At 28.7% G+C, this 20,083-nt stretch overlaps 3 protein-coding genes and 2 pseudogenes across 3 annotated transcripts; 3 read left to right on the top strand and 2 right to left on the bottom strand.

The window, feature by feature from the left end:
- Positions 1-1,041: 1,041 nt before the first annotated feature.
- On the top strand, positions 1,042-2,597 carry LOC124934382 (BRCA1-associated RING domain protein 1). The gene is made up of 6 exons (XM_047474905.1): positions 1,042-1,292; positions 1,720-1,811; positions 1,904-1,982; positions 2,051-2,145; positions 2,232-2,327; positions 2,402-2,597. The coding sequence occupies exons 1-6, from the start codon at positions 1,115-1,117 to the stop codon at positions 2,462-2,464; spliced, it is 603 nt and encodes a 200-aa protein (XP_047330861.1). The 5' UTR covers positions 1,042-1,114; the 3' UTR covers positions 2,465-2,597.
- LOC124934381 (ras-related protein RABC2a-like) lies at positions 2,580-3,987 on the bottom strand. Its single transcript, XM_047474904.1, has 6 exons — positions 3,770-3,987; positions 3,622-3,690; positions 3,466-3,531; positions 3,168-3,289; positions 2,960-3,088; positions 2,580-2,878 (listed from the first exon to the last, which is right to left on the bottom strand). The coding sequence occupies exons 1-6, from the start codon at positions 3,906-3,908 to the stop codon at positions 2,750-2,752; spliced, it is 654 nt and encodes a 217-aa protein (XP_047330860.1). The 5' UTR covers positions 3,909-3,987; the 3' UTR covers positions 2,580-2,749.
- Positions 3,988-5,886: 1,899 nt separating this feature from the next.
- Positions 5,887-9,269, top strand: LOC124935614 (thaumatin-like protein 1). Its single transcript, XM_047476034.1, has 3 exons — positions 5,887-5,938; positions 6,050-6,478; positions 8,608-9,269. The coding sequence occupies exons 1-3, from the start codon at positions 5,887-5,889 to the stop codon at positions 9,267-9,269; spliced, it is 1,143 nt and encodes a 380-aa protein (XP_047331990.1).
- A 3,231-nt stretch (positions 9,270-12,500) lies between these two features.
- On the bottom strand, positions 12,501-13,189 carry LOC124935613 (annotated as a pseudogene).
- Positions 13,190-17,273: 4,084 nt separating this feature from the next.
- LOC124935612 lies at positions 17,274-18,094 on the top strand (annotated as a pseudogene).
- Positions 18,095-20,083: the final 1,989 nt, after the last annotated feature.

Here is a 20,083-nt window from a genome sequence, read left to right as displayed (position 1 = left end):
CCTTTCCATTCCATCTGTAAAGAATTTCAGGCCTAGATTTATGGAGAGAAAGCACTTATATTATACATGAGGTACATTATTTATTGATTAATTATATTTGGAATTTTAATACATACTATCCATGTTGATTTTTTAGTTTGAGGATTGTAAGAAGATCATTAGTATTTATTTGATGATAAATGTAAGATGTAAAAATTGATTAATTGATGAAAGTATTATGAAGATTATTATGTTTCATTTGAGTGTAGATTATTAATAAGTATAATTTAATTAATTAATTTTCTCAAAATTATTATATATATATATATATATATATATATTTAACTCTAATTTAGTCATTTTGTTGAGATTTAATTTTACACATTTAAATAACTCTTGAAAATTTTCTTATTCACCTTTTTAAAAAATGTATGGAGAAGGTTAAAGTCATTTTTATTCTTAATCCCTCTAATAATTTAATTATTTTAGTATTGACGGTACACGTTTCCTTTCCACACCTATATTTGAGTTATTATTGTATTTTGTTTGGTTCGATAACTTATTTAGTCATATCAGATTTTTCTTCTCGATTATTTATAATTGGAATAATACACTCAATTTTGAGGGGTCGTTTCTTGCGTTAATTATTTTTTTTTGAATAAAAGAGAACTAACATGACACCCCAGTCATGACCATCCGCTTAAACTCAAAGCGCTTTCAGATGAAATCGAACCATGACATTTTAGTCTTTTAAGACGACTCTTACCACTAAACTACATTGGTAGGATTAATACCCGCTAATTGTCTTATAATGTTTTATCGAGTTTGTGTACGTCCCTTTTAAAGTTACTCTCTTTTAATTATTTTATTTTTTCTTAATTTTATATATATTATTTGAAGTTTGAATAGCTGTTAGTTGTGATTAATTAATTTTATTTTTTAAATTTTCTTATTTTTATTCTTTTCAACTTGGGCTTTGCAATTGGATTTAATTACAACTACAAATTGGGCTTAAGGTTTGTTAGTCCAACAGGAAAACTAAACCATTCTTAGGAGTCATCTCCTTTCTCTCCTTCCTCCCGTCTTTCTTTCTCTCTCTCTTTCTTTCCGCGTGGAATTCTAGTGAGAGAGAGTAATGGCGGTACCGGAGAGGCGAAACGGCTTGTTGGACAACGGCGACGAAGAAGACGCAATTTTAATGGAGGAAGGAGATGCATTAAGGCTGGAAAACGAGGTTGTCATTCCTCCTCACCTCCATGAATTCGCTGCCGCCACCAAGTTAGGCGATGTCTTTTCCCTTCGCATTGCCCTAGGTCAGTGCCTTCGTTCAATTCAATAAACCCTGCAAATTTCCATCATCCAACTTCGCTTGTTGATATTCTTTCATATTCTCTTATTTCCTGCTCTTTAGCTGAATAAAGAATTGTTTTTGGTCGAGAATTTGTTAAATAGAAACAAAATTTGCTGATATATTCATGAACCCTAAACACCAAATTAACTCCTGTTATGTATGTATGTATGTATGAGGAGATTTTGATAAATCTTGTTGATTTGAAATGGCTGAAACATTTAAACATAAAGATTATGTCTTTGGTCAATTATATCAATTTATAATTCTGAAACTTGCATTGAACTTTCCAGTTTAAATGTCTGCAAATTTGGATCTTTTGGTGACAGGACTTGCTGAAAAGCAAAATCTGATAATATTTGTTTGAATTTTACTTTAATTTGTTGTTACAGATCATTTAAATGGAAGTATAAATGAGCCCGTGGAAGATGGTGATTCTGCACTTCATCTTGCATGTTTGTATGGCTATTTTCCATGTGTTCAAGTGAGTTTGTGTTATGTTTTTAGAGATGATAATAATAATATTAAGTTTCCTTCATGGTTATTGAACATAGTTTTATCATTTGTCGAATGTAGCTACTGTTGGAAAGGGGTGCTAACATTGAAGTTAAAGATGAAGATGGTGCGATCCCTCTCCACGATGCTTGTGCAGGAGGTTGGTTTTTCTTTTTGGTATAATTTCTTATTAACATATATTTTGTAACAATATTTTCCTATCTACAGGTTTTGCTGATATTGTTCAACTTATATTCAACCATGCGTGTAATCTTGATACTATAAACAGAATGTTACGAACTGTTGATGTTGAAGGTGACACTGTAAGTAGTTTAATGTTGTTGATGTTCTTTTAGTCAGTAGATGGTGTTGTTTAAAGTGATATATGATTTTTGTTTTGCTGTGATAGCCTATGCATCATGCAGCGAGAGGTGAACATGCTAATGTTGTGAGATTATTGTTAGCTGCTGGTGCTCCTCGTGCAACAGCTAATATTTATGGGGAGGTTAGATTCTACAAAGATCGTTTTTTTGTTTGTTCAAAATTCGTTATATGAATCTCATGTCGTGCTTATGGCAGATCCCGCGTGACTTGGCTGATCCCAACACAGAAGCTTGGAGAATACTCGACGGGAACAATTAATTGAGTTGCTTAACTGTACTTGACAGTTATATATGCTATCCCGTCCATTGAAGATGTTGAAATTTTTATTTATTTTTACTATGATCAACTAACAATTTGCTTTAGATTATCAAACAGTTATAGAATTTTTGGTCATTTTATTCGTGAAATGGATATTGTTGTGAACAAAGAAAAGCAAATAAACAAGCTTAAACCAGAAGATCATCCATCAAATAGAGAAAGTAGCAATTTATCTATATCTTGCAGTAACTGAATCGATGCTTGCAGGGCTCTCCATACTAAATTCTAGGAGCAACAACCGAAAGTTGCAGGAGGAAGAGGGGGTGAGTTGTTGTTTTCTTGCATTTGTTTTAGTATGATATTCCTTTTCCCCAAAGTAGAACCTTCTTCCAAAAGTTTAGGATCCTCCATAATCTGTTGTTGACAAACAAAATTAGCATTAGGATTTTCTAAACATTAGGTTTGATCATGGATCGATGTTGTTTGCTTTCATACCTTGAGGGCAAGTTTTTCGAAAACTTCTTCCACATTTTCCCTAGTTTTGGCACTGCATTCTAGGAACAAACAACCGTGCTCATTCGCAAGAGCCATCCCTTCTTCCTTGCTTACAGCTCTTTCAGATTCCTATAATCCAATTTTTGTATGGTTTTTCTTATAAAGATGAATATTAAGGTGTATAGTAGTGTCTTTGAAGGAAACTTACTCGATCAACCTTGTTTCCAACCAGCATCTTGATAGTGTTGTGGTTATTTGAATAAAGATCTACCTCTTTAGCCCAAATATCAGACAAGTTTGTAAAGGTTTCTCTTCTTGTCACATCGTAAACTGCAAATTAGCCAGGGTTTATGAATCATATCACCATGCTTAAGATTATGCCTATCATGATTCCTTATACCATGTGCTCATTACTTTTCCCATTCATTGAGCTGTCGAAGGATTAGAATAATATACAATACTAAAGAATCTAGGTTGTGAAAAGTACGGTTCCAAACAAGCCTTACCCATTATGATTCCATGTGCACCTCTATAGTAAGAACTTGTCAATGTCCTGAACCTTTCCTGTCCAGCTGCCCAAACATATATATGATCAAACCCTAACTACCTTTAAAGCTGTCCAGAACTCAAATCAAAGATGTTAATTTGTGTTAGTTAGTTACCGGTGTCCCAAATTGTAAGTTTTAGCTTTTTCCCACCCACGTTAAGATGCTTGATCTTGAAATCAACCCCTGATCAGATTATAATCATCGAATGAACTAAGAACAAACAATCTTGAGACCTTTTGTGGAGATTAAGTAGAGAAGTTACCAATTGTTGGAGCTAGATTTTCGATGGAACTTGAAACGAAGCTGACTAGAAGACTGCTTTTCCCGACAGCAGAGTCGCCAATTAACAGTATTTTGAATGATAGATCATAGTTGCTTCCCTGTCCGGTTGATGAACCCATTTGATCAGCTAAATCTCTTTCTCTCTTCTAAATTTTGTTATTGATTCTGCTTGAAGATAAAGATGGTGAAAAGCAATGTACAGAGTAGCATTTACATTAAAAATATATAGAGAGAATGTGTGTGGAAAGAGAGATTCTTTTCTTTTCTTAGGAAACACTAAAAAGCTGTTTATTCTGTTATATTGGCGTTAAGATGAACTAGAAGCCATTTTTTTAAACTAGAATAAGGAATGAGTGAAAAAAATATTCTTAAAAAAAGACACAAATCTCACTCATTACTTGTTTTAGAATAGCATCAATTTTAATGGGTACAGGGATGACATCGGGTACTTCACTACCCGAATCTGATTTTCATTTCACTGTTCGACCGAAGGGTATCACTATTTCTATCCCCGGATAGACAGGACCTCAATTATCAATTAAATAATTATATAAAGGTAGAGATTTAAGAAAAAAAAATTTTAAAATGTTGATAAAAATAACTATTTCTATCCCCGGATAGACAGGACCTCAATTATCAATTAAATAATTATATAAAGGTAGAGATTTAAGAAAAAAAAATTTAAAAATGTTGATAAAAATAAAAAGACATAACATATCTGATTAAAGTTGAGTTGAATATGTATAAGAGCAAAATAAATAAATGTAATTATTATGATATCCGTCCCGATTAAGCACGTGAAAAGTCACCTTATTCTTTAATTAAAAAAGTATTTTATTTTTAATAATAATATAAACGGATTTTGGATTTGGGTTTCACATATTCCCTATCTTCGAACCCGATCATCTGGTACCCACATGTATCGAGTATACGGTACTTATTATCATCTCTGTTTATAAGTAAGTTAGGTTAATTTGAAAGAATATTATTATAATTTATAAATTACTCTCTACCTTATTATCATTCAAATTTATTTTAGATACATAAATGTTATTAAATTTGTTAATATATATAAATATTATTTTATCATTCACGGACCAATGGACAAATCTATGATTCAAATAATCTGGTAATGGGATAATAGACGACTTATAATGGAGTAATACTTGGTCCTTGTTTTTGTTTTAGAAAATAGGTTATATGAGTTTTTTTATTAATTGAAATATTATAATGTTTTTTTATTTAAAATATAAATGTATAAAAATGAAGTTGAGCAACATTTCATCAACTAAAATGTTAGTAGGTTAGTAGGAAGTATTTCGTTAACTAGTTTTGATTGTTGAGTTTGTTTATTTTATTTTATATTAAATTGTTATTATTAATATATTATTCGCCAATTTAAGTAAAAAAGTCTATTTTTATCTCTTATTATTATATTTTTTATTTTTGAAAACTTAAATATTCATTTAGTCTATATATTTATTTTGTTTGAATATAAGAACATATCATGACTTCACTTACGTTTTAACTTTTAAGTGAAAAACAAATTCGTGTTATTATCATATATTTTAAAAAAAAAATTATTTAATTGATTTATTATTTTGTAAATATCTTAAAAATGGTAAGAACAAATAAAAAGATATGAAAACCAATCTAATACAAATGCATGACTCGATCAATTTGTTTTTTTTTTGCTAAACATTGGAAGGGATTAGATCACTCTTTCTAATTTACTAATCCTTAGTTTGGATGAGAACCAAATCTCTTAAAAGTTCTTCAACCCTACTTAGTCCTTGTTTTGGGTTTTCATAATATCTGTGTTTGAATTTTGATGTTACTCAATTTTATATAAAGTATTATATAACTTAAACAAAAATAATGTAAATTAACGAATAATAGAAGCCCAAGATTACAAAAATAAATAAACATTACAACCTTGTGAAGAATGTGTGTTTATCGCATATTTTATTAATGTTTTTTCTTTTGAAAAACATTTATAGTTAACAAACTTTAGAAAACTTTATTATTTATCTATAAAAGGCCTAGTGAGGAAGGAGGATTACTATATCAATTAATTTGTGACTAAACATTGTTACAATGGAAATTAGAATTCTTCTAGTCATTTTCTTCATTGCCAGCTTCATCCACGGTGAATAATCTTCTTCTTTTTTAATTTTCTTTTGAATTTTTTTGAATTACGAAGCCTCAAACCCATTATTTGAATAAATATAATAAATGTAAAAAAACATATTTAATGCAGAATCCGACTCAACCACATTCACGCTCACCAACCATTGTCCATACAATATTTGGACGGCTAATCTAACCTTTACTGGACCACTCTCTTCCACCGACTCCATAGCGCAACCCTCTCAAAATTCGAGAGTCATCAGTGCCCCGCCACATTGGTCGGGTCGTATATGGGCTCGAGCCCCATGTTCCCAATTGGTCAGGGCGTATGGTGGGCAAGACCCCAAAACATTCTCATGTAAGACCCGTGATTGTGAAATCAATTGGGAGTCATGCTTTGGTAAGGGTGGTGTTCCGGGTATTGGAAGAGGACAAAATTATGAATTCGGTTTCAACATCCCGATAAAAGTTATTCCTTCAAGTGGTTGCCCTACAACAAGTTGTATAAAGGATGTAAACGTTGATTGCGCAAATGAAATTGCTATTACGAATGTTGGAGGTAAGATTGGGTGCAAAAGCGAATGTTTGATATTTTTTAAGCCCGAGTCTTGCTGCAATGGTCCATTTTCGACACCAAATTCATGCAAACCGTCGTCAGATTATTCACAGGATTGTCTTCAAACTCATAGTTATTATAATTATGATGAGAAGCGTAACACTTCTACTTGTCCTAAAGGTGATAACTATCAAGTCATATTTTGTCCTTTTTAGATGACCGTGCATCAAATTTTAATCTTATTATTGAAAAAAATAAGAATCTTACAAATAAATTATAATATATAAGAAAAGGAATGTGTCCAACTTTGTTATTTAGTTTGATGGATGTTTTGATCATAATGTTAGGCGACTTGGGTAGTTCCGACATGCTCTGAGGAGCTCAGAGAAACACATCTATTATTAAAATTAGTAAGATATTTAAATAAATTTATTGTAATTTTAAATATAACCGGTTATAATTTAGTTGTTAAAGATAAAAACTTAAATTTTGTATTTGATTATGGGTTAATCATTTTTTTATTAGTTTTTTAAATTAGTACTATGGCAAAATAAAAATATCTTACTTTTTTTTTTCTTATTGAGGGCTGGGCATGTTTTATATATATATATATATATATATATATATATATATATATATATATATATATATATATATATATATATATATATATATATATATATTTCTTTTATTTTTTTGAAAAAGAAAATATATATATATATATTTAAATAGTCATTTAAACATAATTAATTATGGATTTATACAATACAAAATATCCAAATATCCATAGCATGACTTTGTATTTAAATATTTATATTATAAAAAATTTCCAATTTAGTTATGGGTCATATAAAATGTCATATATACTTGGACTATACACTTGTAAAAATATGTTCTTACACTTTTATTATATTTAAATTTCAGCACTAAACTGATTTAAATACAATAAACTGTAAAATTCAAAATGGGGTATCATTTTTAAATTGGTATTCTTAGTTTATATAGGTACAAGTTTACTAATTTTTGATATCATTATAAAATTGGTTAATCGATTATGGGTCAACTAAATTTTCAAATAATTTATATCTTAATTAAGTTTCAACCATTTAAATTCAAAATGAAAATTAAGCTTTATAAAGAAGGAATATATATGTTTTCTTGACCGATCGAAATCAAATCCTTCAAAATGAATTTAAAATTGTAAATATCTTTTATATTAAATAATTATTTAACTATTTTACTTTTAAAATGTAAAAATTCTATTTTAATTTAGAGTTTTTTTCATATTAGAAATCTAATTCGAAATATTATATTTATTATTTCTTTTAAAATAATAATTTTATAAAGTTCACTGACAAAAAAAAAAGATAAATAAAAAAATAAAAAAAAAGATAAATAACAATCCAATTTCAATTGTACTTTTTATCCAATGAACCTTTTCTTTTCTTGAGTTATCCATATGAATTATTTAAATAAATTTTAAATAATTCAATTTTTATTTTCAAATATACCTTTATCAATAAAATTAATTTACTTATCTATCCAAATACTAAATATTCATAATTTACTTATTTTATTTATATTAAAACATTTTTTTTATCCAATAAACCTTTTAAAATCTTTTTTCTAAATAATTTAATGAGTTATTCAAATAATATCAATTTAAATAATTTTAGTGATTTAATTGATAAATTTAGTGATATGATTTATGAAAGATGAATAAAAAATTGATAATTTTTATAGATATTTAAAAAAATATGAAATATCTTTTATTTAGAGAAGGATCATATGAAAATATATTTATTTTTTTTATCATTAATTTGGATATATATCAAAATCTCTTGAATATTTTTTTAAACTTTGACCAAGATCTAAAAGTAAAGTTTACAAAAACACACCTACTTTAATAGAAAACTTTTTTCAACTATAAAAAGAGGCAAACATACCTTAGCTAATGAACATGTGAGTAAATATTAATATTATTACAATGGAAATTCTAAATATTCTTGTTCTTATCTTAGCTATTAGCTTCATACATGGTACATCTATTTTTCTCTCTATCAAAATATTTTTTCAAATGTAATCAATTTATTATTAATAAAATAAATAATAATATTTTTCTTGTAATGCAGAATCCCAATCAACCACGCTAACCATCACAAATCACTGCCCTTTCACAATTTGGCCGGCTATTCTAACCGGTTCAGGTCCAGCAGCTTCCTCCACTGGATTCGAGCTCGCATCTCAAGCCTCAACGGAGGTAACCGCGCAACCACATTGGTCGGGCCGTGTTTGGGCTCGCACACAATGCTCTAACTCCGGACCATTTTCATGCAAAACCGGTGATTGTGGCAGCAACCAAATTTCTTGCAATGGTAAGGGAGGTGCCCCACCCGTGACCTTAATTGAGTACACACTAGCTGGAAGTGGTAACAAGGATTTCTTTGACATCAGCCTTGTTGACGGTTTCAACCTTCCAGTAAAGGTTGTTCCATCGGGTCGCGGTTGTCAGTCAACAAGCTGCCCAGTGGATATAAATGCTGCATGCCCGAACGAGTTGGCAATAATGAACGGCGGAGCAAAGATTGGATGTAAAAGTGCCTGTTTGGCATTTGGGAAACCGGAGTTTTGTTGTACTGGCTCGTTCGCGAATGCTAACACCTGCAAGCCGTCAAGTTATTCGCAAATATTTAAGAGCAGGTGCCCTCAAGCATATAGCTACGCTTTTGATGATAAGACCAGCACTTTTACTTGCCCTAATGGTGGCAATTATCAAATCACATTTTGTCCTTAAGTTACTATACTCAAAATAATTTCGTCCAATGTTATATCGAGTATAAATAAGTTCTATCAAATTTAATGTAATCCTTTCTAGGATTTAATAAACAATTTTCTTTGAAACTTATTTATTAATTAAGTGTTTGAGTTATATATTGCAAGTATTCATATTCATTAAAACATTGTTACAATGAGAATTATAAATCTTCAAGTCATTTTTATCATTGTTAGGAATCTTTTTTTATTTATTTAATTATTTTTTTAGAAATATTTTGAATTATGAAACCTCAAAGCTATTATTTTAAAAAATATAATAAATGTAAAAAATAATAATAAATGTAAAATCTGTGTCAACCACTTTTACGCTCACCAATCATTGCCCATATAATATTTGGACGAGTAGTCTAACCCTTACGTACTGGACCAGTACTCTCTCCCACCGACTCCAACGGGGCAACTCTCTCGACACTCGAGTGTCATCATTGCCCCCACCACATTTGTCAGGTTGTATATGGGCTCGAGTCACATGTTCCCAATTGTTCAGGGCGTATGGCAGACAAAGACTCCAAACTATTCTCATGCAAGACCCGTGTGATTGTGAAATCATTGGGGCTAGCTCATGCTTTGACAAGGATGGTGTTCCGAGTATTGGAAGAGGACAAAATTATGAATTTGGTTACAACCAGGGGTGAGCATAATATGGGTTTACCCAAACCCAACCCTAACCCAAACCCAAAATATTAATTTGGGTTGGTTAATATGGGTTGGGTTGAGTATGGGTTGGGTTAGGGTTACCCAAATTATATAAATTTAGTTTAATTCTTTATTATTAATCCAATATAAACTAATCATCTTTCAACTTTAACTCGAACACGTTTTTGACATGTTTAACATATTTTGCATACGTTTAACACGTTTTCCACACATATAACACGTTTTTAATATTTTTAACACGTTTCACTTATAACATGTTTTTCACACGTTTTTCACACGTTTAATACATTTTCACACGTTTAACAGGTTTTCATATATTTGACACATTTTCACGTTTTTTGACACATTTAACACGTTTTTGACATGTTTAACATATTTTCACACTAACAACACGTTTTTCACGTTTTTGTCACGTTGAACACGTTTTTGACATGTTTAATACGTTTAACGCGTTTTTAACAAGTTTAACATGTTTTTTTATGTACGTTTTTAACATATTTAACACGTTAACACGTTTTTAAAAAGTTTAACACGATTTTCACGTTTTTGGCACGTTTAACACGTTTTAAACATATTTAACACGTTTTTGACAAGTTTAACACGATTTTCACGTTTTTGGTACGTTTAACACGTTTTTGATATATTTAACACGTTTTTCACACGTTTAACACGTTTTTAATATTATTAACACGTTTTCATACTTCAAACATATTTTTCACACGTTTAACACGTTTTTACGTTTTTGGCACGTTTAACAAGTTTTTGATATGTTTAACACGTTTTCATACTAATAACACGTTTTTGTCACGTTTAACAAAATTTTGACATGTTTATACGTTTAACACATTTTTGACAAGTTTAACACGTTTTTAACATAACTAACACGTCAACACGTTTTTGAAAAGTTTGACACGATTTTCACATTTTTGGCACGTTTAACACGTTTTTGATATGTTTAACACGTTTTCACACGTGTTTCACATGTTTAACATTTATTCACATTTTGGGCATGTTTAACACGTTTTTGACATATTTGACACGTTTTTTTTCACACATTAACACGTTTTTCACATTTTGGTACATTTAATACGTTTTTGACATGTTTAACATGTTTTTCACGTTTTTCACATTCTTAACACGTTTAACATGTTTATAACATGTTTAATACGTTTGTAACATGTTTAACACGTTTTTCACGTCTTTGGCACGTTTAACACGTTTTTGACATTTTAACATGTTTTACACATTTAACATATTTTTGACATGTTTAACATATTTTTTTGCACGTTACCACGTTTTAATAAATTTTAACACGTTTTTGTCGCGTTTAACACGTTTTTGGCATTTTTGACATGTTTAATATGTTTTTCACACGTTTGACTTCATACGTATGAAAACATATTAAACATGTCAAAAATGTGAAAAACATGTTAAACATGTCAAAAACGTCTTAAACGTATCAAAATGTGCCAAAAACGTGGAAAACGTGTTAAACGTGCCAAAAACGTGGAAAATGTGTCAAAACGTGTTAAACGTGCCAAAAACGTGAAAACGTGTGAAAAACATGTTAAACATGTTACAAACGTGTTAAACGTGTTAATAATGTGAAAAATGTGAAAACATGTTAAACATGTCAAAACGTGTTAAACGTGCCAAAAACGTGAAGAATGTGTCAAAATGTGTTAAATGTGTCATAATCGTGAAAAATGTATCAAACATGTTAAAAACGTGTTAAACATGTCAAAACATGAAAATAGTGTCCAACGTGTCAAATGTGTTAAACATGTTAAACGTGTTGTGAAAAACGTATTAAACGTGTCGAAAATGTATTAAACGTGTCGAAAACGTGAAAAACGTGTTAAACGTTTCAAAATGTGTGAAGCGTGTCAAAACGTGTTAAACGTGCCAAAATGTGAAAAACGTGTGAAACGTGTCAATAATGTGAAAAACGTATTAAACGTGTCTATAACGTGAAAATGTGTCAAAAACGTGTGAAACGTGCCAAAACGTGCCAAAAATGTGAAAAACGTGTGAAACGTGTCAAAAATGTGAAAAACATGCTAAATGTGTCAAAACGTGTTAAACGTGTTAAAACGTGTTAAACTTGCCATAAATATGTAAAATGTGTTAAACGTGTCGAAAACGTGAAAAAACGTGTCAAATGTGTTAAAAATGTGTTAAACATGCCAAAAACATGAAAAACATGTTCAACGTGTCAAAAATGTGTTAAACGTGCCAAAAACATGTTAAACGTATCAAAAACATGTCAAAAACGTGTTAAACGTGTGAAAAACGTATTAAAAATGTCAAAAACGTGGAAAATGTGAAAAACGAATAAAAATGTGTTAAATGAGTCAAATACATGTTAAATAAAAAAATAAAAAAAAATAATTTGGGTTACCCAACCCATATTAGTAAATAATATGGGTTGAATTATAGGTTGGGTAAATTTAATTTGGGTTGAATATGGGTTAGGTAATACGGGTTGGGTTTACCCGTTTGCTCACCCCTAGTTACAACTTACCGATAAAAGTTATTCCTTCAAGTGGTTGCCCTTCAATGAGCTGTCCAGATGATAGAAACGTTGATCGTGCAAAATGAAATCGCTACTATGAATGTTCGAGCCACTACAACAATACTCTGGTTTCCCGAAAGTCAAACACGCACTTTTACATCCAATCTTTGCTCCGCCGTTCATTATTGCCAACTCATTCGGGCATGCCGCGTTTATATCCACTGGGCAGCTCGTTGAATTGCAACCGCTGCCAGATGGAACAACCTTTACTGGAAGGTTGAAACCATCAACAAGGCTGACATCAAAGAAATCGTCGTTTCCATCTCCAGGCTCCAGCTAGTGTGTACTCAATTAAGGCTGCTGGCGGGGCACCTCCTTTACCATTGCATGAAATTTGGTTGCTGCCACAATCACCGGTTTTGCATGAGAATGATCCGGAGTTAGAGCATTGTGTGCGAGCCCAAACACGACCCGACCAATGTGGTTGTGTGGTTACATCCCTGGAGGCTTGATTGACATCCTGTGTTACAAGAAAAATATTAATTATTTTATTAATTATAAATTGATTTACATTTGAAGCTCATTGTTGTTGTATGAATTAAGATAAATTATTCAGAAAAAATATTTTGAAATAGATTGGAAAATAAATATTTACCTTGGATGAAGCTCATAGCTAAGATAAGGACAAGAATGTTTAGAATTCCCATTGTAATAATATTGTTGTTCATTAGAGTTATGCTTCCCTCTTTTTATAGATGAAAAAAGTTTTCTGATAAAAATATGTGTTTTTAAAGTTTTACTTTAAGATATTGGGATAAAACATTGCTTACAAATTTCAAAAATATTGAAAGATATTTTGATATATCATATTTTGAAATGATCCTTTTTTAAATAAGTTATTTTTATATATTTTAAATAATCTAAAAAAAACTATCATATTTTTATTCAATTCTCATAAATCATATCACTAAATTTATTAATAAAATTATTAAAATGATTAAGATTGAGATTATTCAAATAATTCATTTCGTTATTTAATAAAACTTAAATTTTAAAAGATTTAGTTATTGAAAGAAAAAAAATAAAATATATTAATATATAATAAAAATAAACAAATTGTGAATATTTAGTATTTACAACGCACTTTCACGACAATTTAGATTTGTAACTCCATTTCAAAGTTCTTTATCGGAAACCAGCTTCGTAGTTCGCAAAAATTATACATATAACAAAATTGTTAGATTTTTTTTTCATATTTAGAAAATCCTTGATTTCGCATATTATTTCTACGGAACCCTACTTTGGTTTAGAAACATTACTTTGGTTTCGATTTTTTTTGTTGTAGCTAACAAGATCCTATTTTGTTAATATTAAGGAAACAATCAACGAAATCTTCGCAGCCCACTGTTGTAGAAAAGAATAATTTTTGTGATTCTGCATTATTTAGTGATGATAATGTACCACTCTCTCTATTAGCAGATCAGATCTTCTACTACCGAATGAGATGTTCCCCTGTTACGGACCAATCAAAACTCAACAACATTATTATATTAATAAATTAAAATTGGGTTAAAAGGAAGAGAGAGAACCAAAAACCCGTATTTTATTCCGGGTTCAACAAAAGCGAAAAGGAGTCTTTCGCTTCACTCCCTTTTATGCGAGCCATTGACATATATTCACTATTGAGTGAAGCGAAATTCATTGGACTCCGATTTATAAATTATAATTTATAAATTATGTTTATAAATTATGTTTATAAATTTATTTGTGATGTATTTAAATGAGTAAATAATAATTTATATAATTTTATTTCTGATATATATAAAATAATAATTATGAATTTATATAATTTTATTTCAAGATCGGTTTAAAATAATAATTATAAATTATGTGATTTGAGATATTTAAATTAATTTTTATGAATGATTATAATTATATTTTAAAATTGTGATATATTCAAATGAATTTGTACAAATTATTTCATAATGTATATATTTATATATTCAATAGGCATAAATTTATTTGTAATGTATTAAAATATATTTTGAAAATTATTTAAAAATTTATATAATTATATAATTATATATTAAATATATACATATAATAACATATTTTTAATTATTTCTGAAAAATATTTAAATTAAAATACTAAAAAAGTTTAATACGAAGAAAAGTAAAATGAACGAATAAAAGAAAAAAAAATAACAAAGGAGAAAAATGAGAAAGAAAACATCCAATCACCTATTGGGAAAAAAGTGCTAAATAAAATAAAAAAATGATGTTCAAATTGTCCTGATGAACAGTAAGAAAAAATTGATCATTGGATGCTGAGAAATAATATATTTAAAAAAGATAAATAAATAAGAAATTACATAAAAATAAATTACATTAACAAAAAAAAAAATAACAAAATTTGAAGGCAATAAAATTTAGTCAAAATTGAATTTTTTATTTTAATCACACATTAATATTGTAAGTTTTTATATATATATATATTGTTTTTTATTATTTGATTTTTACTCATTTAATTTAATTAAAATTAGAATTTGTTTAGCTTCGATCCGACTCATTTCGGGTTCTCTCCAATCTTTTGCCACATTTTTTAATTATATTTTATTATTTATTTTAAAATGACAATTTTATAAATTTAAAGCAAAAATAACAAAATAAAATAAATATCAATCTATTATTAATATCAGCTAGTTAATGCAAAACCAATCCAAAAGCAAGATTATACTTAAAAAAAATGAGATTATAACCCCACCATTTTTTCCTTTATATAGACCAACATTAATTTTACTGGGTTATTTGAATAATTTTGTTTGATTGATATATATATATATAAAAAAAATAGATTTTTTAATAAAAAAAATAAAATTATTAATATATAATAAATTTTTTTTGAAATATAATTTAATAATTTAGTTAATGAATGATATAATTTATGATAGAATGAGAGAAATAATTTTTTTTAAATAATTACAACGAAATAATAAGTAGATGATATCAAAACTATATTTAGTTTTGTAATTGATCCTTAAATTGGATGATATCCAAATTTATAAAATATTGTCATCAAAATATCCAATATTTTAAGTTAGCACACCATAAATTTAAAATTTTAAATAAAATTCAAAATTACAAAAGAATAAAAGAATAAAAATAAAAAAATAAAATAAAAATCCAATTGAGATTATTGTCATAAAATTTTTAATCCAATATTTTAAGTTAGCAAACCATCAAATTAAAATCTTACATAAAATTTAAAATTATAAAAGAATAAAAATAAAATAAATAAATATCCAATTGAGATATTTCTTCTTGAGATATATATTTGAATAACTTTCAAATAATTCAAAAACAATTAAATATACCCGTCATCAACCAAATTAATTTACGTTTATCTATCAAAATACTAAATATTCACAATTTATTTATTTTTATTATATATTAATAATTTTTAAAATATTTTTTCATCTAATAACTAAACATTTTAAAATCTCAAAATTTTTTTAAAATAATATAATGAATTATTCAAATACAATATGAATAATTTAGTAATTTTGTTGATAAAATTACTTGGGTAACCAATAATTATTTGGATCTCATACTATACTTTTTGAGAGTTTAAATTATTTTTTTAAATAAATCATCTTTTAATTTTTAGAAAGGTCATTAATATTAATTTCTTTCTGTCAATTTTTTAGTTAAACACAACCGTTTAAAATTAAAATATTATTTTATATTTATTATATTTTATATTTATATATATAATTATTAATTCGCTTATATATATATATATAATATACATATATATCTTTTATTATTAATTTTTATATAATTATTAAATCTCCTTTATTTATATATATATATATATATATATATATATATATATATAAATATATAAATATATATATATATATTATTTATTTGTATCTATACATATCTATATCTATATATATAAAAAATTTAAAAAAAATTTATATATATATATATATATATTATCTTTAATCATAAATTTTATATTATATATAGCATTTTTTTTAATAATTATATATAGATATTATATTAAAAATAAATAATATATATATTTTATCTATATATAAAAGTAAATAATATATATATATATTATCTACCTATAAAATAAATTTAATAATTATATAAATATAAATATTAATAATAAAATATATATATATATAATATATAAATATTATATATATATATATAAGCTATTTAATAATTAAACGATTATGTTTAACTAAGAATAGAAGGGCTAACCATTCTAAAAGTTGAATTGATGATTTATTTTAAAAATTAATTTAAGGACTAAAAGTAACCGTTAAAGTAACTAAGGAGTCGCACAGGTCATTTGTTTTAAAAATATGGTAGTTTTTTTAAAATTTTTTAAAAATTTATAAAACAAGAGAAATGATTAGGTAAGGGAATTTGGTGAGAGAATGATTTGGCATAATTTATTCGCTGAAAAAATCAAATAATTTCTCTCTTTTATCTCTTTTCTCCCATTTTTACATTTTCCAACCAATTAAAGTAATGCCAAGTCATTCCCTCATCAAATTTCCTCTCTCTATCACTCCTCATAAAACAAACATCTTATTTAATGATATGATATATCTAAATCTCTTAAATATTTTTTAAATTTGTTAGCAAAGTTTTATCCCTAGATTTTAAAGTAAAATTAAACAAAACACACATTTATTAGAAAACTTTTTTCATCTATAAAAAGAGGCAAGCATAACTCTAATGAACATGTGAGTAAACAATATTATTACAATGGGAATTCTAAACATTCTTGTTCTTATCTTAGCTATGACCTTCATCCAAGGTAAATATTTATTTTCCAAACCATTTCAAAATATTTTTCTCTGAATTAATTCATACAACTACAATGAGCTTCAAATGTAATCAATTTATTTTTAATATAATATTTTTCTTTGTAACGCAGGATCCCAATCAACTACACTAAGAATCACAAACCACTGCCGTTTCACAATTTGGCCAGCTATTCTAACCGGTTCAGGCCCACCGGCTTCCTCCACTGGCTTCGAGCTTGCGTCTCAAGCCTCTAAGTATGTAACTGCCCGACCACATTGGTCGGGTCGTGTTTGGGCTCGCACACAATGCTCTAACTCCGGAGGATCATTCTCATGCAAAACCGGTGATTGTGGAAGCAACCAAATTTCTTGCAATGGTAAGGGAGGTGCCCCACCAGCGACCTTAATTGAGTACACACTAGCTGGAGGTGGTAACAACGATTTCTTGACGGTTTCAACCTTCCAGTTAAGGTTGTTCCATCAGGACGCGGTTGCAAGTCAACGAGCTGCCCAGTGGATATAAACGCTGCATGCCCGAATCAGTTGGCAATAATGAACGGCAGAGCAAAGATTGGATGTAAGATTGCGTGTTTGGCATTCGGGAAACCTGAGTTTTGTTGTAGTGGCTCGTTTGCGAATCCTAACGTGTGCAAGCCGTCAAATTATTCGCAAATATTTAAGAGCAGGTGCCCTCAAGCATATAGTTATGCTTTTGATGATAAGACCAGCACTTTTACTTGCCCTAATGGTGCCAATTATCAAATCACATTTTGTCCTTAAGTTACTATACTCAAAATAATTTCGTCCAATGTTATACCGAGTATAAATAAGTTCATCAAATTTAATGTAATCCTATCTAGCTAGGATTTAAGAAACAATTTTCTAGTCATTTTCTTTATTGTCAGCTTAATCCGCAGCGAATCTCTTCTTCTTTTTTAACTATTTTTTTATAAATATTTTGAATATATAATGAAACTTCAAAGCCATTATTTTAATAAATATAATAAATGTAAAGAAATAGTTAATGCAAAATCCGTGTTCACGCTCACCAAGCATTGCCCATACACTATTTGGACGGCTAATCTAACCTTTACTGGACCAGTACTCTCTCCCACTGACTCCATCGATCGAGCAATCCTCTCGACACTCTCGAGAGTCATCATTGCCCCACCACATTGGTTGGGTCGTATATGGGCTCGAGCCCCATGTTCCCAATTGGTCAGGACGTATGAAGGGCAAAGACCCGAAACTATTCTCATGCAAAATTAACCCGTGATTGTGAAATCAATTGGGACTCATGCTTTGGTAAGGGCGGTGTTCGAGTATTGGAAGAGGGTAAGATTATGAATTTGGTTTCAACATACCGATAAAAGTTATTCCATCAAGTGGTTGCTCTTCAATGAACTTTCTAGAGGATAGAAACGTTGATTGTGCAAATGAAATCGCTAGCTATTATGAATATTTGAGCTAAGATTGAGTGAAAAAACGAATGTTTAACATTTTTAAGCCGAGTCTTGCTGCAATGGCCCATTCTCGGCACCAAATTCATGCAAGCTGCCGTCAAATTATTCACAAGTTTGCCCTAGGTTTTAGCTACTATAATTACGATGGCAAGACTAACCTTCTACTTGTCTTAAGGGATGGCAATAGTACTAACTCTTCTACTTGATAACTATTAAAGGCATATTTGATCATTTTTAGATGTATACTAGCATAAATAGTGAATTTTTTATATATTTTTTTAATTAAGGAGAACTAGCATAACACCTCACAAACATTGCACCTCATTTCAACTTAAAACGTTTCTTAATAAAATCGAACATCTAACATTTTGATCTCTTAGGATGTGTTTGATAACCCTGGAATTGGAATTGGAATTGGAATTGAAATTGGAGGGTCCAATTCCAATTATTATGTTTGTTAGACACTTTAATATTAAGAATTGGAAATAGAATTGGAATTAGAATTCCAATAGAATTCAATACAGTGTAATTTGATAGTTCTCAATTCTAATATTTTTAGGTCGGAATTGAATTCCAAATTAACACGTTTTTCATATTTTTGACATATTTAACACGTTTTTTACACATTAAACACGTTTAACACGTTTTTCACACGTTAAACATATTTTCATATTTTGGCACGTTTATGACACACTTAACACGTTTTTTTACAGTATTGACACGTTTAACATGATTTTCACGTTTTTAACTGTTTAACACGTTTTTGACACGTTTAACACGTTTTTGACACGTTTAACACGTTTTGACACATTTAACACGTTTTTCACGTTCTTGACACGTTTAATACGTTTTTGACACATTTAACACATTTTTCACGTCCTTGACACTTTAACACGTTTAACATGATTTTCACTTTTTTAACATGTTTAACACGTTTTTGACACGTTTAACACGTTTTTGACACGTTTAACACGTTTTTGACACGTTTAACACGTTTTGACACATTTAACACGTTTTTCACGTTCTTGACACGTTTAACACGTTTTTGACACATTTAACACGTTTTTCACGTTCTTGACATGCTTAACAAGTCCTTGACACGTTTAACACGTTTAACACGTTTTTGACACGTTTAACATGATTTTCACGTTTTTGACACGTTTAACACATTTTGACGATTTTGGCACGTTTAACATGTTTTTGACACGTTTTGACACATTTAACACGTTTTTCACGTCCTTGACACGTTTAACATGTTTTTGAACATTTAACACGTTTTCACGTCCTTGACACGTTTAACATGTCC

The sequence above is a fragment of the Impatiens glandulifera genome, chromosome 4 (assembly GCF_907164915.1).
Source record: "Impatiens glandulifera chromosome 4, dImpGla2.1, whole genome shotgun sequence".
NCBI lineage: Eukaryota > Viridiplantae > Streptophyta > Magnoliopsida > Ericales > Balsaminaceae > Impatiens > Impatiens glandulifera.
This window is presented reverse-complemented; position numbering and strand designations above follow the sequence as displayed.